The sequence below is a fragment of the Petaurus breviceps genome, unplaced genomic scaffold (genome assembly GCF_028583685.1).
Source record: "Petaurus breviceps papuanus isolate PSGF00001 unplaced genomic scaffold, PetGlider_PUasm1.0 174, whole genome shotgun sequence".
Taxonomy (NCBI): domain Eukaryota; kingdom Metazoa; phylum Chordata; class Mammalia; order Diprotodontia; family Petauridae; genus Petaurus; species Petaurus breviceps.
Window position 1 is genome coordinate 64,908,590 of NW_027185761.1, and position 21,752 is coordinate 64,930,341.

Here is a 21,752-nt window from a genome sequence, read left to right on the forward strand (position 1 = left end):
CTCAGACACTTAGCACCCACCCAGAAACACCTGGCCATGTAACCTTGAGCAAGTTACTTAGCCCCAATTGCTTAGGGGCGGCCAGGTGGCTCAGCGAGTAAGAGCACTGGCTCCAGTGTCAGGATGACCTGGATCAAATCCGGGCTCAGATACTCAGCACCACACCCAGAAATAACTGGCCGTGTAACCTTGAGCAAGTTACTTAACCCCGATTGCTTTAAAATAAAACCAAAAAACAAAACATAGGAGTAAACCAGTAAGGATGCTGTTTAAGGTTGAATAGTTATTTTCTTAACAGATTTAGCTTGGTCTAGTGGATTTGGCAGTCAGGACTCAGTTTAGACCTTGCTTCCTCACCCATGTTGGACCTGGAGTGGCTGTGTGATTCTTAACTGTGTCTTCTCAGGCTCCTCTCCAAGGCTATATGTTGCATAAATAGTTATTATGCATGTCTTGGGAGTGAGACTTCCCTCACCCAGAGTTACCTCCACTGATGAAATCACAGGTGTGGACCAAAAATTTATCTGCTTAGCATTTAAATTTCTTTTGTCAAAAAAAAAAAATAGTGGTCTACATAAAGTAAGCTCTTATTTGTTTGAAGAAAAAGTATTATTTTCACAAGGACTACAGCTTCAACTATACCCAATTTTAGGGACATAAGAGGCAATAAAGATGAAATTGGCAACACCAACTTTAGTGTCAGTGCTTGAAATCAAGTACTTAATGAAAATAGTGGCAGATCTACTTCCTATAAGTGGATCATTCTGAAGATCTCCAAGTAAAGCTGTTTTTATGTTATTCAGAGCTTAGGGAGGGAGGAAGAAAGGAAGGCAGCCAACACCAATTTGGCAGAGGTGGTGGCCTGTTGGCTATAGTCTTATGCTCTCACTTAAAGAGTGTTTTTGGTTTTGTTTTCTGTTTTTTTTTTTTGTTGGGTTTTTTTTTTGGTGGAGGGGTGATTGGAGGCTAGGGTACACCTAGCGAGGGGCAGGCATGGAGAAGGAGAGAGAGCGCACAGTACTGTACAGTAAAACTAGTGTAGATGTTTTTAAATTTTTACAGACTTTATTTAAAGTTTTGAGTTCCGTATAGATGTCTTTTGGAATGCAGATTTCTTTCAGAATTTTTTCCTGGAATTTTCATAATTTGAACTTAAACTAAAGCAATAACTATCTGCAATTTATTAGCTTAATTTTTTTAAGGGAGAGCTAGTCACTGTGTTCACACTTGACAAATATATCATTTGTATTAGTGTTAACAATATGTTTATTCACACATTTGAAGTTTCATATTCTTAATAAAGCATTTGTGAATCTGAATTGTTTTAAATTGATAAAGGATACATAAATTTTGACTAGGAATTAATTTAAAAACACCTGAACTGCTTGCTTGCTTGCCTCTCTTCCATCCCCCAGATTTCATTCAAAGACTATTTTGTTAGCAGTCTACTTAGTGTGTAGTCATTTTGTTTGTTTTTAAGATGTTAAGAGTGGGACTTGTCTTTTGGGGAGAGAATAAAATAAATTTTGTTGTGATAAACATTGGGCCTTCTTGGGTCATACATCATGATTTAATGAAAAAAAAAACCATGCTGTTTTCATGCTGCTTTGTATGGTTTGAACCAAATTTTAATTAAAATCCAACAAATGGGAAATGGATCATAGCATTTAGAACTGGAAGGGACATTACTCCAGTTCTTTCACCGAATAGATAAAACAGTGGTAAACAGGTTGGTGTGGAATAAATTGCAGAGCCATAATTGTAATTCAGGGTTTTGGACCTGAAGCAGGCCTTCTTGGTATTATGAAAGATGTGGACCCTGGAAAATGAGTTTGGTTTTTTTTTTTTTTCAGCCCTATTGAATAGAGAAAATTTATTTTAAAAAAAAATCTAGTGTGGGGATTTAGAAAAAAAAATTGTAATACACAGATTTTTAAACCCATTAGCAACATAGCAGTGTATTATTGCATGGTAACTTTGCTATGATCATCATATTTGGATAATGTAGGGAGATGAAGGCCTGGAAAAACCAGAGGAAATGTTTTTTTCTGAAACTTTATGCTCTTTTTTAGAACCTTCATGATTATATTACTATTATATTCCTGGGTTCAGATTTTTTAATCTTACAGTATGATATTTGAACATTTATAGAAAATCCGTATGTAAAAATTCATAAGATTTTAAATTATTTGAATTTTCAATAAATAAATGTTGACATCAGTAAGTTAGTTGTACAAGTTTACATAGACAAGTTTCATAATTTTATTTTTTTCTCTTTCATGGTGCTTTTCATTAATCAAATTTTCTATAATTTGAAATGATGTATCTAAATCCATATAATGAGCCCCGGAGAAATCAAATGCTAATAAATTAGTCTACTACTTTGTTCAGTAGTAATAAGCTGCTCTACAAATGAAGATTCAGTAGGTTAGGACACAGAAAAACAAGTTTTCAAGTGAAGAAACTAAGTTCAGGATAGTAGAGAATCCTAAACCTGACTTACACCTTTATGATATTATAACTGCCAGGGTTACTTGTTACAAGTTAAGAACAATATATTTAACTATTAATTATATCACCATATCAGACAGTGGAAATGGAGTCAAGATCAATCAAATTTATGACAAAAACAAAAGTGAAGTTCCAAGATTGATTTCTCCCCCCACCCCCTCCACCCCCTTTTACAATGAATTGTTTAGGTTATTTTCCTATCATCAAATTTGCTGTAAATTTACGATGGTTTCGGTCAAAATCTTTTCAGATGTGTATAGCTATAGCATTAAAAGGTGTCATTCTTATTCAGATTCTGATAATTTTATAGCATTTTGTTTAATATTTTAAATCTTCTTTAAGGCTTGACCTCTATGATGAACAGTAAGTAACTCATAATTGTATTTAAAAAAAAAAAAGATAAAATTTGATTTGTTGTTTTTAATGGTCATGAAGTTTGCAAAACCTACACCAGTCTGCTTTTAACTACTTGGAGCTTACTCGATTGAAACATTTGGTCAGCTTAGTCATTGGAAGGAATTGTTTTCATTCTTTCCTTTCTTGCCACACACTGAATTGTCAAGTGGTTGTTTTGGTGTTTTGTGAAGAAGAAAAGACTTGGTATGTCTTGTTTCTTTTAATGTTATTTAAAATTGTTTATGTTTAAACCACTTCCCCCCCCCACTAATTAAAAAAAAAGTATTAATAACAGATATTTTAAATATATGTATGCTAATATTTATGCCTTTATTTTATTTTTTAATTTTTTAGCACTTTTTCAGCCAGTAACTTCAGGCACCCGAGAGTTTGAAGATATCCTGAAAGTTCTGCACTCATCTTACCTTGAGCCAGGATCAGTGACTAATTTTAACTACAGACGAGCTAGTTTGGTTCATAATGAACTTTTGGAAAAGGAGGTAAATTCTTTATATTAGGTGTTTTTAAACAGTTGCTGACTTTATAAATAAGTGAAATACATTTTGCATTTTCCCCTTTTAAACTATCATAACATCTTTGAATAAATTGAAATAAAGAAAATGAAAAATTTCCTATTTGGTAGTATGTTCATTAATGGTTGAATTCTCAAAATCTCTCATGCTATTATTGTGAAAAAGATAGTGACGTGGGCTAGACCACAGTATAGTTAGGTGGATTTGGAACAGGTTGAATGATTGGACTCAGTGTCATTAATGGGATTTTTTCATCATGGATGTAGGTCTCCAGTGGCATGCCTCAGGAATCTGAATTTAGGTATTCTGACATTTTACTAAGTGTTTTGAATAAAGAGATATTTTATGTTGATGAAATTTGTTGATGAGGGATAGCCATGGTGTATTGGTAAATGTTTTAAAAATTGTCTCTCTGGAAAAAATACATAGTCACCCCAGCCTTGATTTCTAGTGCTTGCTGCTATCTGAGGTGTAGATGCTCAGATTGAAAATTTAACAATTGACTCTTAAGACAGGGTTGTAACTGGGTCCATTGCAGCTCTGGGGATAGTTAACCCTAGAGAGTCAATTCAGCAAGTTCTTTACAGGCTAGGACACTGGATCTCATCAAAGAGATGGAATTTAATAGGGATACCAGTCTCACTAACTTCAAGATCTGGAGCATGATAATTAATGGCAGCCATGGAAGGGAATCAAATCTGAGGCTGTAGTGAGTGAGACATCCTTTCCAGGCACAAGGGGCTGATGATAGTCTCATTGAGTTTCAATCTGGTCTGATTCTCATCTGGAGTTTGTCCTGGAAATTCACATTTTAGGAAGATGTTGTTAAGCCAGAGGGTATCGACAGGAAGGTGACCAGGAAGGCTAAATACCTTAAGATCATGGCCTATTGTGACAGTCAGTTGAAGGAATTTGGGACTGTGTGGCCTGGAAAGAGAAGATTATGTGCAGATGTGATAAGTCAGGTGTTTGAAAGTGTGTCATGCAGGAGGCTTTGTTATATAGAAGTAGTAGCAGTGGGTAAAAGTGCAAGAAGTTGTATTTAGGCTTCATTTAAGGAAAAACTTGTGATATGGATAGGATTCTTTTCTGCTGTGGGTTGGACAAGGTCAGAGGTTCATAGCCATTTTTTGTAATGAATCCCTTTGGCAGGCTGGTGATGCCCCTCGATTCCTCCTTAGAAAAAAAAGTTTTAAATGCATGAAATAAAATAAATCTGTAATTTATTTCTACTCCAAGGTCACAGACCCTTCCATAGTCTGTGCACTGATCCAAGAGACCCCTGTGGAAAATCCATCCATTGAGTGGTCACATCCTTCTCTGCTTTAATCTGACTGAATCTTAGATGTGCAAAGGGTCACTTGGAGGCAGGGACTGTTGTGACCCTCTGTTGAAAATTGATGGGCAAATGAAATGAGTGATTTGAGTTCTGAATTAAAGCATCTTCATATTATGTGAAAAGTTAGGAAGCGCCAGTAGCTGGAGAGTTGACCTTGGAGTTAGGATGGCCTGGGTTTGAGTCCTGCCTCTGGCAGGTATTGCCTGTGTGGTGGAACCTCTCAGTGCTCTAGGCTGTAGGGGTCAGGCCCATGCGTGCAAGCTGCGTGCAGCCCACAATACTCCCAACCAAATATAGTGGGAACCAGATTAAAATATCATTGGGAAATACTGAACAAAATAAAGAAAAATGTAACAAAATATTGTAACATTTCAAAACTGTCAATACGCAGCCCACAGGGGTCCTTAATGTAAGGATTAATGGATCCCATTTCTATTTGAGTTTGATAGCACTATACTGGTGAGAAGGCATCAATCCCAGCTGGAGTCAGTGCTGTTGGAAGCAGCCGCCAGCCTTTTGGAGGTTGGAACCTGAACTCTGGGTGACCCCTCCATTTTGTTATGCAGACCTATTTCCTTGAGCTAACAAATCTGTTAGGGTACTGTGCTTTTTTTTTTTTTTTTTAAAGAGGAGGATCAGGATGTGGCTTAAAGATTTAGCACCTATAAAACCTTGGCAATCATTTGTCCTTTGTTTAAAAACTGTATAAGCAAGGAGAATTTTAGGGGAATTTGTAGCCTGCACACTACCTGTGTGTTCGTATTCTGGGCAGTTACACTTGCCGAAATCTTTAATGAAACTTTCATCTTCTCTCCTCAGCGTCTGTGGTGTCCGATTTTTGACGCATCCTTAGGCAGTTAAGAATGTAAGTTACAGAGAGGGAGTTGCCTGTACCACTGCAAACACAAGTCTGGTCCTTTTCCTGTATGTGAAATATTCTAAGATGATATCAAAGTATTCCCCAGAGGTGATTGAGTTGTGTCAGATTATCACTGTATTAATGATCTATTCAATTGGAATGGGACAGTTAACATCAAGAAGATAACACTTAGAGAAGAGAGGGAGGGATTTAGTGGTTCCCCCAAGACAAGGTTCAGAAAGGGAAAAACATGCTCCCTTCCCTCCAGGAGCTCATATTTTAATGGAGGAGACAGTGTGCGAAAACAAGATAGTGAAAATAGAAGGGAACCTCAGGGAAGGCACAAGCAGTAGGTGGGGCTGGGAAAGACCTCCTGAAGAAGGTAGAATTTGAATTGAGTCTTTGAAGGAATCCAGGCCCACTGTGAAGCAGAGGTGAGGAGGAAGAGCGTTCCAGGGGTGGGTATTGGCCAGGGAGAAGGCCAGGAAAGAGTGTAGAGATTGAGTAGCATGTGTTCAGGGAAGCAAAGCATACCTGGATTGTAGAGGAAAGTTTAATGTAAGGAAACTGTGAAGGTTGGAAAGAGCCAGCTGGTGACTGGCCTTAAATGCCAAAGAGCCTTTTATTTTTGGCCTGGAGCTAAAAGGGAGTCACAGGCGTTTCTAGAGTGGGGGGGCGGTGAGATGGTCAGACATATGCATCAGTAAAATCAATCACCTTGATACCCGAGTGGGGGATGTATTTACATCAGAGATGGCAAGTTAGAAAGTAGGAGACCGGCAGCTGGCTGGCTCTGGGCTGAATGGGAGAGGAGTTGGAGATGACGCTGAGCGGCAGTCTCCTGCTGTTCTCACTTAATAAGGAAGTGAGGAAGGGGAAAGTTTGGAAGGAAAGACGAATCCTGTTTTTGGTGTTTGTTTGAGATGCTTCTAGGACAGCCAGTTTGACATATCCCATAGACAAGTGGAAACAAGACGGAGCTTAGGAGAGAGGGCCCGAGATAGTGATTGGGGAATCATTAGAACATTGGAGTGAGTGGAGTTCAAAACCAGCTGAAGACCCTTACTAGCTGTGTGACTGGGAAAGTCATCTCACCCCCGTGTGTCTCATTTTTCTCAACTGTAAAATAATAGTACCAGCCTTGCAGAGTTGTAAGCATCAAATGAGAGAATATTTGCAAAAGGACTCAATGCTCTGCACAGTGCTTTGTCCTCCTGTAGAGTTATTAAATTGTTATAGCTCTGAGTTAGCTATTGCTAAGCCCCAAGGAGGCAGAGAAAATCGAAGACCTTATATTTAGTTGGTGGATGCAACATATATGCAGAGAAGTGTACGGAGTATGTACAGTGCAATTTTGGTGAGGTTTCCAGTGGGTGGGAAGGACTTCTAGAAAAGGTAGCGCTTGAATGTGTCTTGAAGGGCCACTAGGGAGTCTAAGAGGCCTAGATAAGGGAAAATGCGCTCCAGGGATGGAAGATAGCCAGTGCAGAGGCCAACCAGAGCACAGGGAAGGCACGGCTTGTGAAGGGGATATAAAGGCCAAGCTCTGGACTGTTATGTGATCCCAGAGATAAAAGGGAGCTACTGGGCTTCCTGTAGTAGGAGAGGGACATGATCAGGCCTGTGTTGTAGGAAAACAAGTAGCAGTTTTGTGGAAGTTGGGTTTGGAGATGGGAGAGAATGGAGGCAGGCCAGACATGAGGCTGTCCCAGCCATCCGGATGCTGAAGACCTGTCGTAGGCTGGTGGCTGGACATCTGTCCACATGCAGGCCATGCGGTGATAGAAGTGACAGGATTGGATGATTGCCTGTGTGATGCGAAGGAGGGGTTGTGAACTGATGTGACTAGAAGGATGATAGTTCACTCAGCGGAAAGAGAGAAGTTTCAGAGAGATGTCTGTGTGGTTGGGACATCAACCAGGGAGCACCTAATACTGCTGGGTACTCTGCTAAACTCTGAGGACACAAGTACAACGAATGAAACAGATTCTGCTCACAGGGAGCTTATCATCTATTGGAGGAAACTACTACCGTGTTTCCCCAATAATAAGACACTGTCTTATTAATTTTTTTGGATAGAAAAACACCAGAGGGCTTATTTTCAGGGGAGGGCTTATTTTAATGAACATTGACAGCAATTTTAATAAACAGGTAAATGTGAACAAAAAAATGTACCTTTATTCAATAATGAATTCAATAAAGAACAGGATGACGCGCTCACTGCTGCAGCTCTGATTGGATGCAGCTCGGAGCGCGGCGTGCGTTTCACGGGGTGGGGGGGGATGGTGCATACAGAGGGTACCGTAATGTAGCGTGTAGCGCAGGGGATCACCTTCACTACAGTAGCAATCTCAATAGGGCTTATTTTTGGGGGAGGGCTTATTTTTAGAGGAACCTCACACAGTAAGGGGAGGGCTTATTTTCGGGATAGGTCTTATTATCGGGGAAACACGGTACTTATATAAGGATAAATAGAATGTGAACAATACAGGTATATACAAAGTTGAGTTAGGTGGGTGGGCTGCAGCAGTTGGGAGATCAGGAAGGAAAGGCTTCATGCACAAGATTGTGTTTAAGGGGAGAGAAGGGCTCTGGAGGAGGAGGAAAGGTGGGAGGATCTTGTGATTGTGTGGTGTGGTCCATGCAGAGGTGTGGAAACAGCGACGTCGTGCCGCACTAGTCAGTGTTGATGATGGACCTAGCATGTGCATGCTTGGTAGGTCTGGTTCTGAGCCTGAGGAATACGAGACTGGGTGTGTTGAGCAGAGAGAAAGTTGGGATTGCAAAGGTCAGGAGAAGATCCTTTTCCATTGAGTCTGGGATGCCAGGTGAGAGCCAGCTTGTGACGGGCTTTAAAAATGGGAGAGCAAGTTTATCTTAGACGCGGGAGGAAGCCTTGGAGTTTGTTGGATAGGAGAGTTATATGATCAGATCTGTCTCTGATCCTGTATCCTTTAATACAGTCACTATCAGTCATTGAATAATGGAGTGACATTGTCAGATCTGCACTAAGGAGAATTACTTTGGCAGCAATGTTAAAAGATAAACTGAGGGGAAGAGATCTGAGGCTGGAAGACCATGATGACTTTTTCTGTAATCTATCTGGGCAATGAAGAGGGCCTGAGCCACTGTGGTGGCTGTATGTGTGTAGACTTAACCGGGTTGCCTTCACAGTTTGCCAAATCTCTACTTGATTGTCCTTTTATCCACTGTTTTATGGGTATGATAGAGATGTGTGCCTCACTGAGTTGTTGTAAAGGTGCTGTATAAACCTTAGCTATCAATATCCCTGAGACAGATCCTGCAATCTCTGGTAACCTGTCCCCTTTGGAATTTCATGGTTGTGTGGTAGGCTTCTTTAGTCTTTATGCAAACAGTATCCAGGACTTGGCAATTGAACCATAATGTACTAGGGGCAGCATATAAAACAGTTAAATATGGGCCCTGCCCTTATTGCCTTTATATATGTCTGTGTAGGGATAAAGACTGAACTTTTCATTTCATTGTTATGGGGAATTCCCAGGTGACCGACCCCCCCCCCCCCCCTTCCAAAGCGAGTTACATCATTTCTGCACTTGAGAGACTTAGCTGCACTGAGAGATTGTCACATACACAGGAGTCTGTAGTGGTTTATAGATAGAGATGCAGATAGACTTAAGGTGAGAGTTGGAGACTGGTCTAAGTTTTAATATTAAATCATTTGTTATAAGACTGTTAAATACTAATGTAAGCAGTTAGACTTGCATTGTAGCTTATTTACTTGAAGTCTATTTCTATGCATAAAGTCATAACTTCTTAGTCACTGTATTTCTAGTAGAATTCACTTTTCATTTTTCCCAGTGTCAGGTTGTACTCTTTTTTTCTATTTTTGCTTTTTGCTTTGTGTTATTTTAGAGCTTTCCCTAGCTCTTAATAGTACTTGGTCTTGGTGACCTCCACTGCATTGTAGGATTCCATTCTGTTAATGTACCACAATTTATGGAGTTGTTTCCCTAGTGTTAGAGGAGAGGTGGTAGGAGGTAGTGGGTGAGTTGTTAGAAGACCTAGATTCAAGTCTTGCCTTAAGACACTTAGTAACTGTGACTCAGGGGCAATCTTTAACTTCTTTGAATGGCAGTTTCCTCATTTGTAAGATGCTGATAATAGTGATGGGGTTGTTGGGAAGCTCATAAAAAAAGTATGTAAAGGACTTTGCAAACCATATTACACTTTATATGAGTTAATAGTTTTATTATTAAACATTTAGGTTCCATTTTTTACTATATTGCTGATATTTATGTCTTTAACATTTAGTTCTTTTTTTTTTAAATAGCATTTTCAGATTATATTCCTAGTAATGGAAAAATACTTCTATGCGAAAACAGGTAAAGAAGGCTGATTATCTAGTGACATAGTACGGGAAAGGCAGTTGAGACTGTGAGCCCCAGAGTTCAGTCTAAGAAAGGTGAACAGAATTTGGTCGTATGCGTGTTTTATTGCTCTCGAGCTGGTGGCATGCATGTGGATCTGTAGTTAGAACTGAATTCATGAAAGGATTTGTTGAGGGGGATTATAAAGCCATAAAACAAGGAAATGCCCCTGACTCAGGATGTCTGTCCTTTTGTTAGCCAAGATTATAGTTTCCATAGGGCAAGGAAGTACCCCTGAGTCAGGATGTCTGTGCAAGCTTCATCTGGTCTTGTGGTTGTTGACATAGGAGGGGGGATATCAGGTGCACTCAGGGGGTATTGAAGAGGATTGCTGGTTTGTCAGTCCAGAAGGGCTCCAATCGCCCTCCTTGATGGGCCAGTGCAGGGCTGCAACCTTCTTCAGGTGATAAGGAGCTCAAGTGGTCTCAAGACACAAGAGAGAGTGTGATGGAAAATTGCTTTTAGAAAATTAATCTGATCAGATTTTCTAACCTGGCAGCTTTTGAATAGTATAGAATATTTGTGGAGGTAGTTTTTTTTTTAATTTCAAGCCATAATCACCTCTGAAGGGTTATATAGATTTCTGTTTTTAACAGTTCACAGAGAAACGGAGAGAACTGAGATTTGATGGTCGTTCAGATAAAGAACTTGCAGAATCCTATGCATTTCTGATGGTTGATCGGCCTCAGGTGAGTATATCCATTTACTAAAAATTAAGTTTTAGAGCATTTTAATTACTAAATAGCAAATTTGAAATTTCTGAGGCTTTTTATTTTTTTTGATACAATGACATTCTTCCACTGAAGTGCACAATAGGACTCGGTAAGTAGCACATTATTATTTTATAGCTGATATTTCTCCTGCTTGTAAAATCCAGAAGGAAATTTTCATATTCCTTACATTTTAAATGTATCTGTTTACTTTTTATCTTACGTTCCTTAAAGCTGTTCCTCAAGACAGCTTTTTGTTACTCATGATGTGGAGGTGACCTTGTTTTCTGCAGTGCAATTCCAGTGCATTATAAGACCTAGAAGGTTATACCATGATGGAAAGAGAAATGTCATTCAAGTCGTATGCAGCCCTTTTGCTTCTGCAATGATGCTGATAGAAGAGGGGGCAGAGGATGCCTATGAACGATGCAGTTTTTTTAGACTGTCAATAAACTTTAATTTAATCAGTAGTAATCTAAGTGTTAGGTTTGTGTCCTACAGCCAGTTAACATAGTCCTGGAGAAATAGAATCATAACAGAATAAACGAAACGACCATGTGTTGGGCATTAACGTCTTAAGCTGAATGTCCTATGGGCATCTCAAACTAAATGTGTCCAGGAGTGACTCATTATCTTTCTTGCCCAAACACAATGCTGCTTTGACCTTTCCAGTTTCAATGGAGGAGTCTACCTTCTTACAGTCACCCAGGTTTTGTAACATCAGGTCATCCTCTACTTGGAACTCTTCTTTACCCTTCATATCCAGTTTCCCAGATTTGCACTTTTCTCATTTTACAGCATTCATCCCCTTTACTGGTTGGTACTTGAAATGTCTCATTTGGTAGGACCTGCTTACAGCTTGTCCAGTCACTGGCAGAACCTGCAAGAACCAGTGTCACTGACACTGGCCTGGAGCATCAGAGCTGGACTCTTAAGTGAAGGAAAGTTTGTCTCAGTGGGGGAAAAAATTTCCAACTCAAATAAGGCTATTTCTTCTAAATTTTTTTTTTCCTCCAGTGTAAACTTTAGTGCCTCACTCATAGCCTCAGCATATCTGTTTTGACATGGGTTTTGTGTTAAGGCTTTACTTTTCAAGCTTAGAGGTCAAGTTTAGATGGTCAACTATTCACCTGTAATTTTTCGGTCCTTTGAATTTCATTCTTGCTTCCTGCTCTAGTCATGATGTATTCTCGGATAAAGCCAACATCATTACATTTTTCCATGTCCTTCATAGAGTTTTTTTGGCACAAGGACTTTATATCAGAATAGACATGTAGCAGCAGAATTACTAATCTTTGTTTTGAAACTCTTTCGGGGGGATTTTCTTTTCCCCTAATTGTTTGTTTGTTTGTTTGTTTGTTTGTTTGTTTTGGGGTGAGGGAGAAGACGTTTCATTTCATTCCTAGGAATTGTATAGATAAGTGGCAGGATTGCAAATAGAATACTGTCAGGGCTCAGCATGGGCTAAGAAAAGTTTGCATATTTTTTTCTTATAAATATACAGGGTGTCCCAAAAATTTTAGTGCAGTTTTAAGTTTTAATTGAGCTTAAAAACTATACTAAGACTTTTGGGATACTCTGTATAGTTAGTATTTTAGTTCATCAGCTCATTTTTTCCTTCTCCAGCAGCCCCTCTGTCATCCCTCTTTTTGCTAATTTTCTGTTTCCTTCTCTGGGGTACTTTCCTGCTATCTACACATGGACCCATATCTCCCCCATCCTAAAAAAAAATCCTCATTTGATCCCTCCATCCCTGCTGTCATCTTTTTTTTCCTCTCCTTTTGTGGCTCTTTTCCTTGAAGGCCATCAGTGCTTCCAGTTCTTTCCTGTTATTCTCTCCTTAGCTTTCTGACTTTATCATTAAGTGAAACTGTTCTCCAAAGTTAGCAATTTTTAAAAAATGGCCAAATCCAATGAATGACTTTTTGTCAACCCTCTTAACAACTGCAGACTCTTCTCGGGAAGTTTTTGTGACCCTGTTCTTTTTCCTGCTGCCTGGCTGCTTCTGCCTGTGTCTTCTTGCTGGATCTTCGTGTTGTGCCTGCTGATGGAGGGGTCTGGCGCTTCACAACTCCCCTGGCCTGGGTTTTCTTTTCCCTCTACAGTATTTCACTTGGCTATTTCATCAACTTCCATGGATTCAACTGGTCACCTCTGTGTGGATGATTCTTAGGTCTAGCCCGAACTTTCCTTCTGCTCTCCAGTTTCTCGTCTTCACCTCCAGTCCATTAGACATCTCTGCCTGGATGTCTTCAAGCTGCTTGAGCTCAGCATTTCACAGACTGTACCCCTTACCTTTGCCCCCAAGCCCTCCTCTCTTCCCAGTTTTATTTAATTCTAGGGTTCCACCATTGCTCCGTTCATCCAGGCTTGCAATCTAACAGTCCTCCTTGACTCTCTCTCTCACTCACCTACCCCATAGAGAATCACTGGTCATGTCCTCTTGGCCCGCTGCCCTGGTGCTGACATGCATGACCTCATGCCTGGACTACTGCCATAAGCCTGCACAGCTGCCAGGTTGGTCTTCCTTAAAGTACAGTGCTGAAGTTGCTTTCCTTGACTTAAAAATCCATTGGTTGTTTTCTTCATCATCAGTGATAAAATCCTCCATGTGGCTTTTGAGGCCCTTTATAACCTGGCCTTCTCCTCCCTGTCTAAACTTGTTACTTTTTACTACTCCCCGTTCACATACTGTATGATCCAGTCACACTGGCCTCTTTGCTATTCCTCAGGTAAGACATTCCGTCTCTCTCCATACTTGAATGCTGCTCTTCACCTTCATCTCCTGGCTTCTGTGAAGTCTCAGCTGAAGTCCTACCTTCTGCTGGAAGCCTTTCCCCGGAGATAATCTCCAGTTTGTCCAGGCTATCTATGTTATTTGTACATAGTTAGTTACTCCACCAGACTGTGAGCCTAGAGATTGGGGACTGTTTTTTGCCTTTTGTGTCCTTAGTGCTTAGCATAGTGTCTGGCACTTAGTAGGTGTTAACTGACTTAAGTCAAGCATTTAATTTTTATTAGGTATCTACTATGTGTATAAAGCATTACAAATGGGTCTTGGAGCTGAATTGTTTGTAGGAAGCTTAATTGATTTTCACAATGATTCTTAGTCATAACTTGAAATTACTTGCTCTTTTCATATTTCTAAGATCCCTGATTGTATCTGTGTGAAATATTCTATACCTCACCATAGATACCGCTCTATGCCTTTCTTAGTAGGAGTTCTTCCTGAGTTACTGTGGATTGACAAGCTGTTTTCTGAAAAGCCTCTCTAAATTTAGTCAGCCTGGACCTTGGAATCAATTGTCATTTTCTTCCTCAAAGCTTTTCTGGTTCATTTTAGAACTTGTCAGAACTTGTGCTATGCTGACAAACGTTTGAAAACATAAATCGTATATCATGCCATAGCGAGGCATTAGAATAGGACTTTATTGGAGCACCCTGGTATTATTTAGGCTTTTTGGTCATGCATTGTGGTTCAGGAACTTAAGATTTCATTTTTTAGATGGTGTTAGAGGTTAACACTTGCTCTGTTCCATTAAGATTGTTGTGTTAATTATGTACATAAGAGTGTGTTTTTGTTTACTTTAGGTACAAGGCATATGTGAAAAAGGCATACAGGTGGGCCAGTCCAAAATAACAATTCTTGGCAGCCCTTCCATGGGTAATTATTTTTTTATTGTTTACTTTTGTCTACTTCTTTGTTGCCCTTTTTATTATGTAATATTTTGTGTCTTCTTAGTCTTTGTTTAAATTTAGCCATCACACACAGAAGTTCAGAATTGGGGCAGCTGGGTGGCTCAGTGAATAGAGTACTGACCTTGGAGTCAGGAGGCACTTAACCCCAGTTGCCCTGCCTTTCCCCCTTGGGGGGGAGGGGGAGTTTGGAATGTTTTCATGTTAGCTTCATCTTAAATGTCTGTGTTTGCCTATTTTTAAAAATGAAAAGGAATGTGGCATCTAGAATAACTAAAGGAGGAAATCTCAGCTTGCTTCTTACTATTTTCTCTCTTATTCTTTATGTTTCTTTTACTAAAATGAGATTTCAGAGAACAGAGGTAACTCTTTTGGGGCATATCTCTTAAGTCTGGGCCACTATCCCTCTTATAATCCCCCCCTTTTTTTTAATCCTTCAAATTCTCAGGATATTCGGATTTTTTTCTTTTGTTATTTTTTTCCCCCATTTCATGGTTTTATTGTGTCTTAAGTTGAATTCAGGTTTAAGGTACTCATTTTATAAATTTGAATTCCTTCTAGGTATCTATCTTTCCAGGTATGCTGATTTATTACAAGCTAATCCTTTGGAAGCTGGGGCAACGGGTGATGTTATTATTTTTAAAATAATAAAGGTAACTTCAACTCTGCACCTCATTTAGTTAAGTTCTAGAAGTTTATTTAAACTCTTGATGACTTTTCAAGTTCCAGATGTCTGGTATTGGTATTAAAACACTTGGAAGTCTCTTAGTTGTTAACTTTAAGCCAAACATTTTCTTTACTAAGCAGAGTTAATGAGCTTCTGTAGACTATTTGCTTTCCTCCTTTTCACTGCTTAAAAATGGAGAAAGGACATTGTTTTGGCAATAGTTCGCTTTCATGAAGCTTCCTTCACAATAAATGTTCATCTTTTTTGATGATTTATTATATGGGTCCAAAGAAATTGTTTTTTAAAATAAGTTGATTGATTTTTTTTTTACATCATTGTTTCTTCCATAATCTTATCCCTCCCAAAGAACCATCCCATATGACATAGTATTTTTTAAAGACAGAAAAAGAAAAAGGAAAAAACAATCAACATAACTGATCAAAAGTCTGAAAATATGAGTTCCTGTGGTTTCTTAAGTTTCTGTGTTTCCCATTTTCATTCCTTAACTTCAGTATTGGCTAAAAGTTTTACATTGTCACCAGTGCACTCAAAAATGCTTAGGTATTTATTGCACGGTGATTCTGTGTTCAGTAAGTGCTCTGTGTGTGGCCCGTAACTAATGTGGTATCTTTTGACAATAGAAGTTGCATTTGTAAACTTTTTGTTTCTTTATTTAAGGGGAAAATGAAGAGCATCTATGACCCCATGGGTGTAAAAAATACAGAATCTGCTACAAATAAAAGTTCTTTGGATCCAACACCAAAGCATGAGTGCCATGTGTCAAAGAATGCCAACAGGATTACGTCGCTGTTGGCTTACAGGGCCTTTGAGCTTACTCAGGTACGTGCATGGATTGTTTGCCTGATGCTCTACTACAGAGTGTTAACTGATTGCACAGATGGTTAAAGCTGGTTGTGATGTTAGAGATTATTTAGTTCTAAAGATGAAGAAACTGAAGCCTGGGAAAATGACTTCTCAGTGATGCCACCATGAGCAGGAGTGTCAGATTTGATCGTAGAGCTGCTCTGACTCCACATCTTACCCTCTTTGTGTGGTTAGGATTCCTGCTTTGTCCTTTATCCCATATTGAATCAGTTGTGAATGCTGTTTATTTGTATTGAGCCTGTCAGATACTTTCTGCTTCCACTGCTAACACCTTGGTCCAGGCCAATAAAATGTCATGTCTGGACTGTTACTTCCCCGCTTTAAATCTGTCTGTCTACTCTTAGGTTAGTTTTCAAAATTACCAACTTTATCATGTCAGTTCTCTGCTTAAAAATTTTCAATGTCTTCCCATTACCTATGGGATAAAATTCTAAACATTAAGCATTTCATTCAATAATCCACAACCTGGACTCTTCCCCAATTCAGTCAAGCTAGTATAGTTTATAAGTGATACATATTCTTCCTCTTCCACCTACCTTTGGAACTTCTTTTTTCCTGTTCCATTATTGAAGGCCCATTTCATTTGAACTCCATGAAACCTTCTTCCTTTCATTCAGTGATCTTTTTCTTAATATGTTTCTTAACTTTTAAATAATCGCTCTTATGGTGATTAAGCATTAACTGTTATGTAATTTAATTTTTCGTGAGATGGATTGACTTGCCTTCCTAACTAGATCATGAGCTCCTTGAGGTAGAGATCATGTCTGGTGTATGTCCTCCAGAGAATCCAGGTTAGAAAAAAGTAAGAAAACTCATACTTAAATTGGGGCAGTTTGAGAGTAATTCATGTCTTTGACTGGTGTATGCATCCACAACTATATGTGATCATACAGTTTAAAAAGTTTACATAAGCAAAATATAAAGGCTTAGATTTGTTAATGCTGTTATATGAAGTGTGGCCATAAAGTAAGCACTTAAAAAAAAACCAAACCACGTTTTTGAGAACTGAAATATTTAAGTAGGTGTTGTTTCATTCAAAGGAGTGACTTGTGAGATCATTTATACAGGCATACCTTGAAGATATCATGGGTTTGGTTCCAGACCATTTCAGTCAAGTGAATATCATGATAAAGCAAATCACATGAATTTTTTGGTTTCCTTGTGCCATATGCCAGTTATGTTTACGTTATACTGTAATCTTATTAAGGGTGCAGTAGTCTTATCTCTAAAAAAATAAAGTACATGTCTTAAGAAATACTTTATTGGTAAAAAATACCCTCATTGGAACCTTCAGTGAGTCAGAACCCTTTGCTGGTGGAGGGTCTTGCCTTGATGTTGATGGCTGCTGTGACTGATCAGGGTTGTGGTTGGTGAAGACTGGGGTAGCCTTGGCAATTTCTTAAAATATGATAACAATGAAGTTTGCTTCATTGGTTGGCTCCTCTTTTCACTTGAACACTTGAAGGCTATTGTAGGATTCTTAATTAGCCTAATTTCAGTATTGTCTCAGGGAATTGATGGTGGGGGCCCAAGGAGAGGGAGAAAGATGGGGGCATGGCTGGTCACTGGGTGTAATGCCAATGTGATACACACAGTACCTGCTGTGTGTGACTACGAAGATGTATTTCCAGGTTAAATTCACAAAATATAATAAACTCTCTGTGTTAAATGCAGAACCAAAGTGTTTGGATTAGAATGCTAGGAGGTAATATTTAACAAGGTATTGATCATCATCACTCCAGGGAGTCCCGATATCTTAGGCATTCTTATTTGTTCGACTTCCCTACAAACGAGTTTCCTTCTCTGTCTGAGCCCTGTGCTGCTCTCACTCCCTGCTCTGCCTCTCACACACTGGCTCTCTCCCCAACATTCTGTTTCATTTAAAATTTTGTTGGGCCAGCTCCTCTCCTTCTTAACTCCCTGTGACCCAGGCTCCATATGACTCAGACTGGGTCACACTAGAGCAAACAGAATACACAACACACATCAGTTAAATTCACTGTCTTCTGTGGGTGCGGTTTGTGGCATCTCAAAACAATTATAATAGTAACATCAATGGTCGCTGATCACAGGTCACCATAACAGATACACTGACAGTGAAAAAGTGTGAAATACTGTGAGGGTTACCAGAATCTGCCACAGGCACACTGTGAGCACATGCTGTTGGAACAATGGCACAGACAGCCTGGCTCAAGGCAGGGTTGCCACAGACATTTGTGAATACACAGCATCCGCAGAGTGCTGTAAAACAAGGTTTCCCCTGTGGGTGCTTCTTCTCCTTGCAAACATGCTTGGAACTCTCTGCTTAGAGTTGCCTGGAGAGTCTTTGATTAGCCTTAGTCGTGGGAAACCTTTGTCTTTTGGACTTGACTTTTGAAAAACAGTTACCTTGCCAGCCAGAGGGGATGAATAAGGTGGATGATCACAAAGTGTGACTCCATAAAGCGGGACGCAGAGTTTCTTATATGGCTCATCAACTGGTTTTGAAGGCAGTTACGGAAGAGCAGGTCCAAGAACGTTTGAATTCTGGCAGTATCATTTAATACGTACGGTCTCCCAAGATTATCCCTGCTACTTGAATGGGGACAACAATCATTTTGGAGGTTTAAGTGCTAGTGTCTGTGCTCCTGTCCCTCCTGCCATTTCCCCATCCTCCCACCTTGGTGGTTAGGTAGTCCATAGCTTATGAATAACCACATGGAGGTAGTAGAAACAGACGATGGCCTTATATCTCACACTAAGCCTAATTTGGACTCAGCTGTTCTTTTTTCCTTACTTCGTGAGGTATTAGGACTGATCATACCCTGATAGTTGCCTTTTCTCAAGCAAAATTAGAAATCCACTTATAAAAATATAGAGAAATATATTAGTTATATAGCTGTGTATAGCAAGGCCTGAATAGTCAACTTTCCCGTTGAACCCCATTTTAAAAATGTATAGTGCCACCGATGTTGTGATGGGACCTGGACCTCAAAAGGAGACCATTTCTCTGGAAGGAACTCAGTGTCTCGGTGGTCCCCTTCTTTCCTTGTTGAAGGCACGTAACAGAACTGGGCCTTTAATTTCCTCATATAAAAGCTATGAGTGCCACTACAGGGGTCCTTGCCCAAGGACCCAGTCTTTAGCACCTGGTCTCTGAAGATCCTGTCTTGCCACCCTTTATGTAGACAGAACTTTGTTGTCCCTTTTCTCCCAGTATCTGCTATCAACAGAAATAGCTCTGACTCCCTGAATTTTCTCATATATTCAAGAAGTCCAGACCACTGGCACCTGTGCCCAGGGCACCTGGACTTCTTACATATTCCTTTGAAGACTGACCACTCCCTTATCCTACCCCAGACTGCCTTCTGAGCGTATTTAGCATTCTTTTCACTGTCCATATGAGCTTTAGTGTCTCCCCTGTTAATTTTCAAGTTAGGGAACTTAGTTTGCTTTAGAGCATCTCAGTAAAACTTTGCCACTTGACTAGGAGATGGTTTGAGGGCATGAATTCATTCCAGGTGATACTGCCTTGTGCCTTGACATTTTGGGGGTCATAGCACCCCTAAACCTCATCACCACAAATACTAAGGGGGAAGGTATTCATGAATACAAATAACGGTATATAAATTTATAAATTATTTATAAATGTGTAATGGTTATATTACTATGTATTGAGTATTAAATTTGGAGTCAAAAGACTTTAGTCTTGCCTGAGAAACTTGTATTTTGTGGGAACATGGGAAAGTCACTTAACCTCTCAAGTCTGTTTTCTCATCCATAAAATGGACATGTAATATTTGTATTCCTGATCTCACCTATTCCTTTTGTGAGAAAAGTACTTCAAAAATCTTAAAATGCTTTCTAAATTTCATGTGGTAGTACTACCATCCCTGGGGTATGTTATAGGTTGATCAGACTGTAAAATTGTCTTTAGATTCTTTTATGAAATTCAAATTCAAACCACCAGTTTACTGACATTTAAAAATAACTGCCCACTAATTACTAGGGACTCTAGAGAAAATTTTAAAAAAAGGTTATCAAGCATTTATTTTTCTCCCTTCCATGCATGCATCCTTGCCCATCATTGTAAAAAGAATTCCTGTATTGGGGCGGCCAGGTAAGCACAGCACCGGCTCCAGTGTCGGGATGACCTGGGATCAAATCTGGGCTCAGACACTTAGCACCCACCCAGAAACACCTGGCCGTGTAACCTGGAGCAAGTTACTTAACCCAGATTGCTTAAAAAAAAAAAAGAATTCCTGTATTGGACGTGTCCAGAAATGTGTCTCGTTCCATTGACTCTTTCAACTCTCTTGAAGGAGGTGGATTGAATTCTTTATCATGAGTCCTATGGAATTATGGTTGGTCATTGTGTTGATAGAGTTCTTAAATATTAACCAAATTGTTGATTGTTACAGTGTTATTATATATGTTTTGTTCTACTTCATACAAATCCTCCCAGGTTTCTCTGAAATTGTCTCTTCATTTCTTACATTCATATACAATTTGTTCAGCTCTCCCCAATTGATGAACACCTCTTTAGTTTCCAGTTCTTTGCCACCACAAAAAGATGTGCTATAAGTATTTTCATGTGTATAGGACATTTTTTTGTTGTTTGTGGTTTAGGCTTGTGGGAAAGCTAGGTCACAGGTGGTATGCGCAGTTGAGTAGTTTGGAGGGCATGGTTTCAAAACTGCTTCCCGGAGCGTCTGTACCAATTCACATTTTCCCTAGCAATCCAAAAATATACCTGTTTTTCTGTGTCCTCTCCAGTATTTGCTGTCTTCCTTTTTTTGTAACCTTTGTCAGTCTGATAGGTAGGAGATGAAATTTCAGAGTTGCTTTAATTTGTATTTCTTAAATTATTGGTAATCTGGAGCATCTTTTCATATTGCTATAGACTATTTTGCATTCTTCACCTGAGAACTGTTGCCTATTGATATCTTCTGAGGATTTATCAATCAGGGAGTTGCTTTTATTATATATTTTAGTCACTTCCTTATCTTTATTTCTTTTGCCCATTTTTTTAAGGGAAACTGGGGGTTAAGTGACTTGCCTAAGGTCACACGGCTAGTTTTTTGTTAAGTGTCTGAGGCTGGATTTGAGCTTAGGTCCTCCTGACTCCAGGACCTAGCCGCCCCTCACTTCCTTATCTTTCTTTTAGCAGTGAAACCTTTGACAGAGAAACTTGGCTGCAAGTTGAATTAGCTAATATTCACTCCATTGGCTTTGTTGTTGTCCCTTACGTCTTCTGTGATCTTGTCCCTTCTTTGCTTTTGACTTCTTCCCCATTCATAGATAGTATGACTTTTTATATATAAGCAACATAAAGAACACAAACACAAAGTGTATTTATTTGTTAAAAGCAGGCACAATTGTGAATTTTTATGTTTATCCTACTAATGAATTGTTTTTAAATCAAACTAATGTTCCATTTTTACAATTTTAGTATTACTTTTATGAATATGGCTTTGATGAGCTAAGGCGAAGACCAAGACATGTGTGTCCGTATGCTGTTGTATCTTTTGCTTATAAAGATGATGTACCGGCTCCAAAGTTTTTAACTGCATCAAGGTAAGAGAACATTCATGCAGTGGTAGCTGTGACCTTTTTAAATATAGCACTCAGCATAGTGACTTACTTGCACCTGCTAGATATTCAGTCAATATTTGTTATATTAAAGAAATGAACCTTTACCTTGTCTTTTAAGCGCGGTAGAACCACTTACTGTTTTTTCTTTTTTTGGGGTTATCCCCTTGAATTTA

General features: G+C 39.3%; 1 protein-coding gene across 5 annotated transcripts in view; it reads left to right on the forward strand.

The window, feature by feature from the left end:
- TASOR (transcription activation suppressor) overlaps positions 1–21,752 on the forward strand; it is an 82,062-nt gene that overhangs the window by 3,804 nt on the left and 56,506 nt on the right. For 4 of the 5 annotated variants that reach the window (XM_069084347.1, XM_069084348.1, XM_069084350.1 and 1 more), the window contains exons 1-6: positions 223–3,407; positions 10,644–10,736; positions 14,349–14,421; positions 15,015–15,106; positions 15,799–15,960; positions 21,437–21,561. In XM_069084347.1, coding sequence (XP_068940448.1) covers positions 3,216–3,407; positions 10,644–10,736; positions 14,349–14,421; positions 15,015–15,106; positions 15,799–15,960; positions 21,437–21,561 — 737 coding nt within the window. In that variant the 5' untranslated portion in view covers positions 223–3,215. Of the gene's footprint in view, positions 1–222; positions 3,408–10,643; positions 10,737–14,348; positions 14,422–15,014; positions 15,107–15,798; positions 15,961–21,436; positions 21,562–21,752 lie in introns of those variants that run through there. The other variant, XM_069084349.1, reaches the window with a different exon arrangement.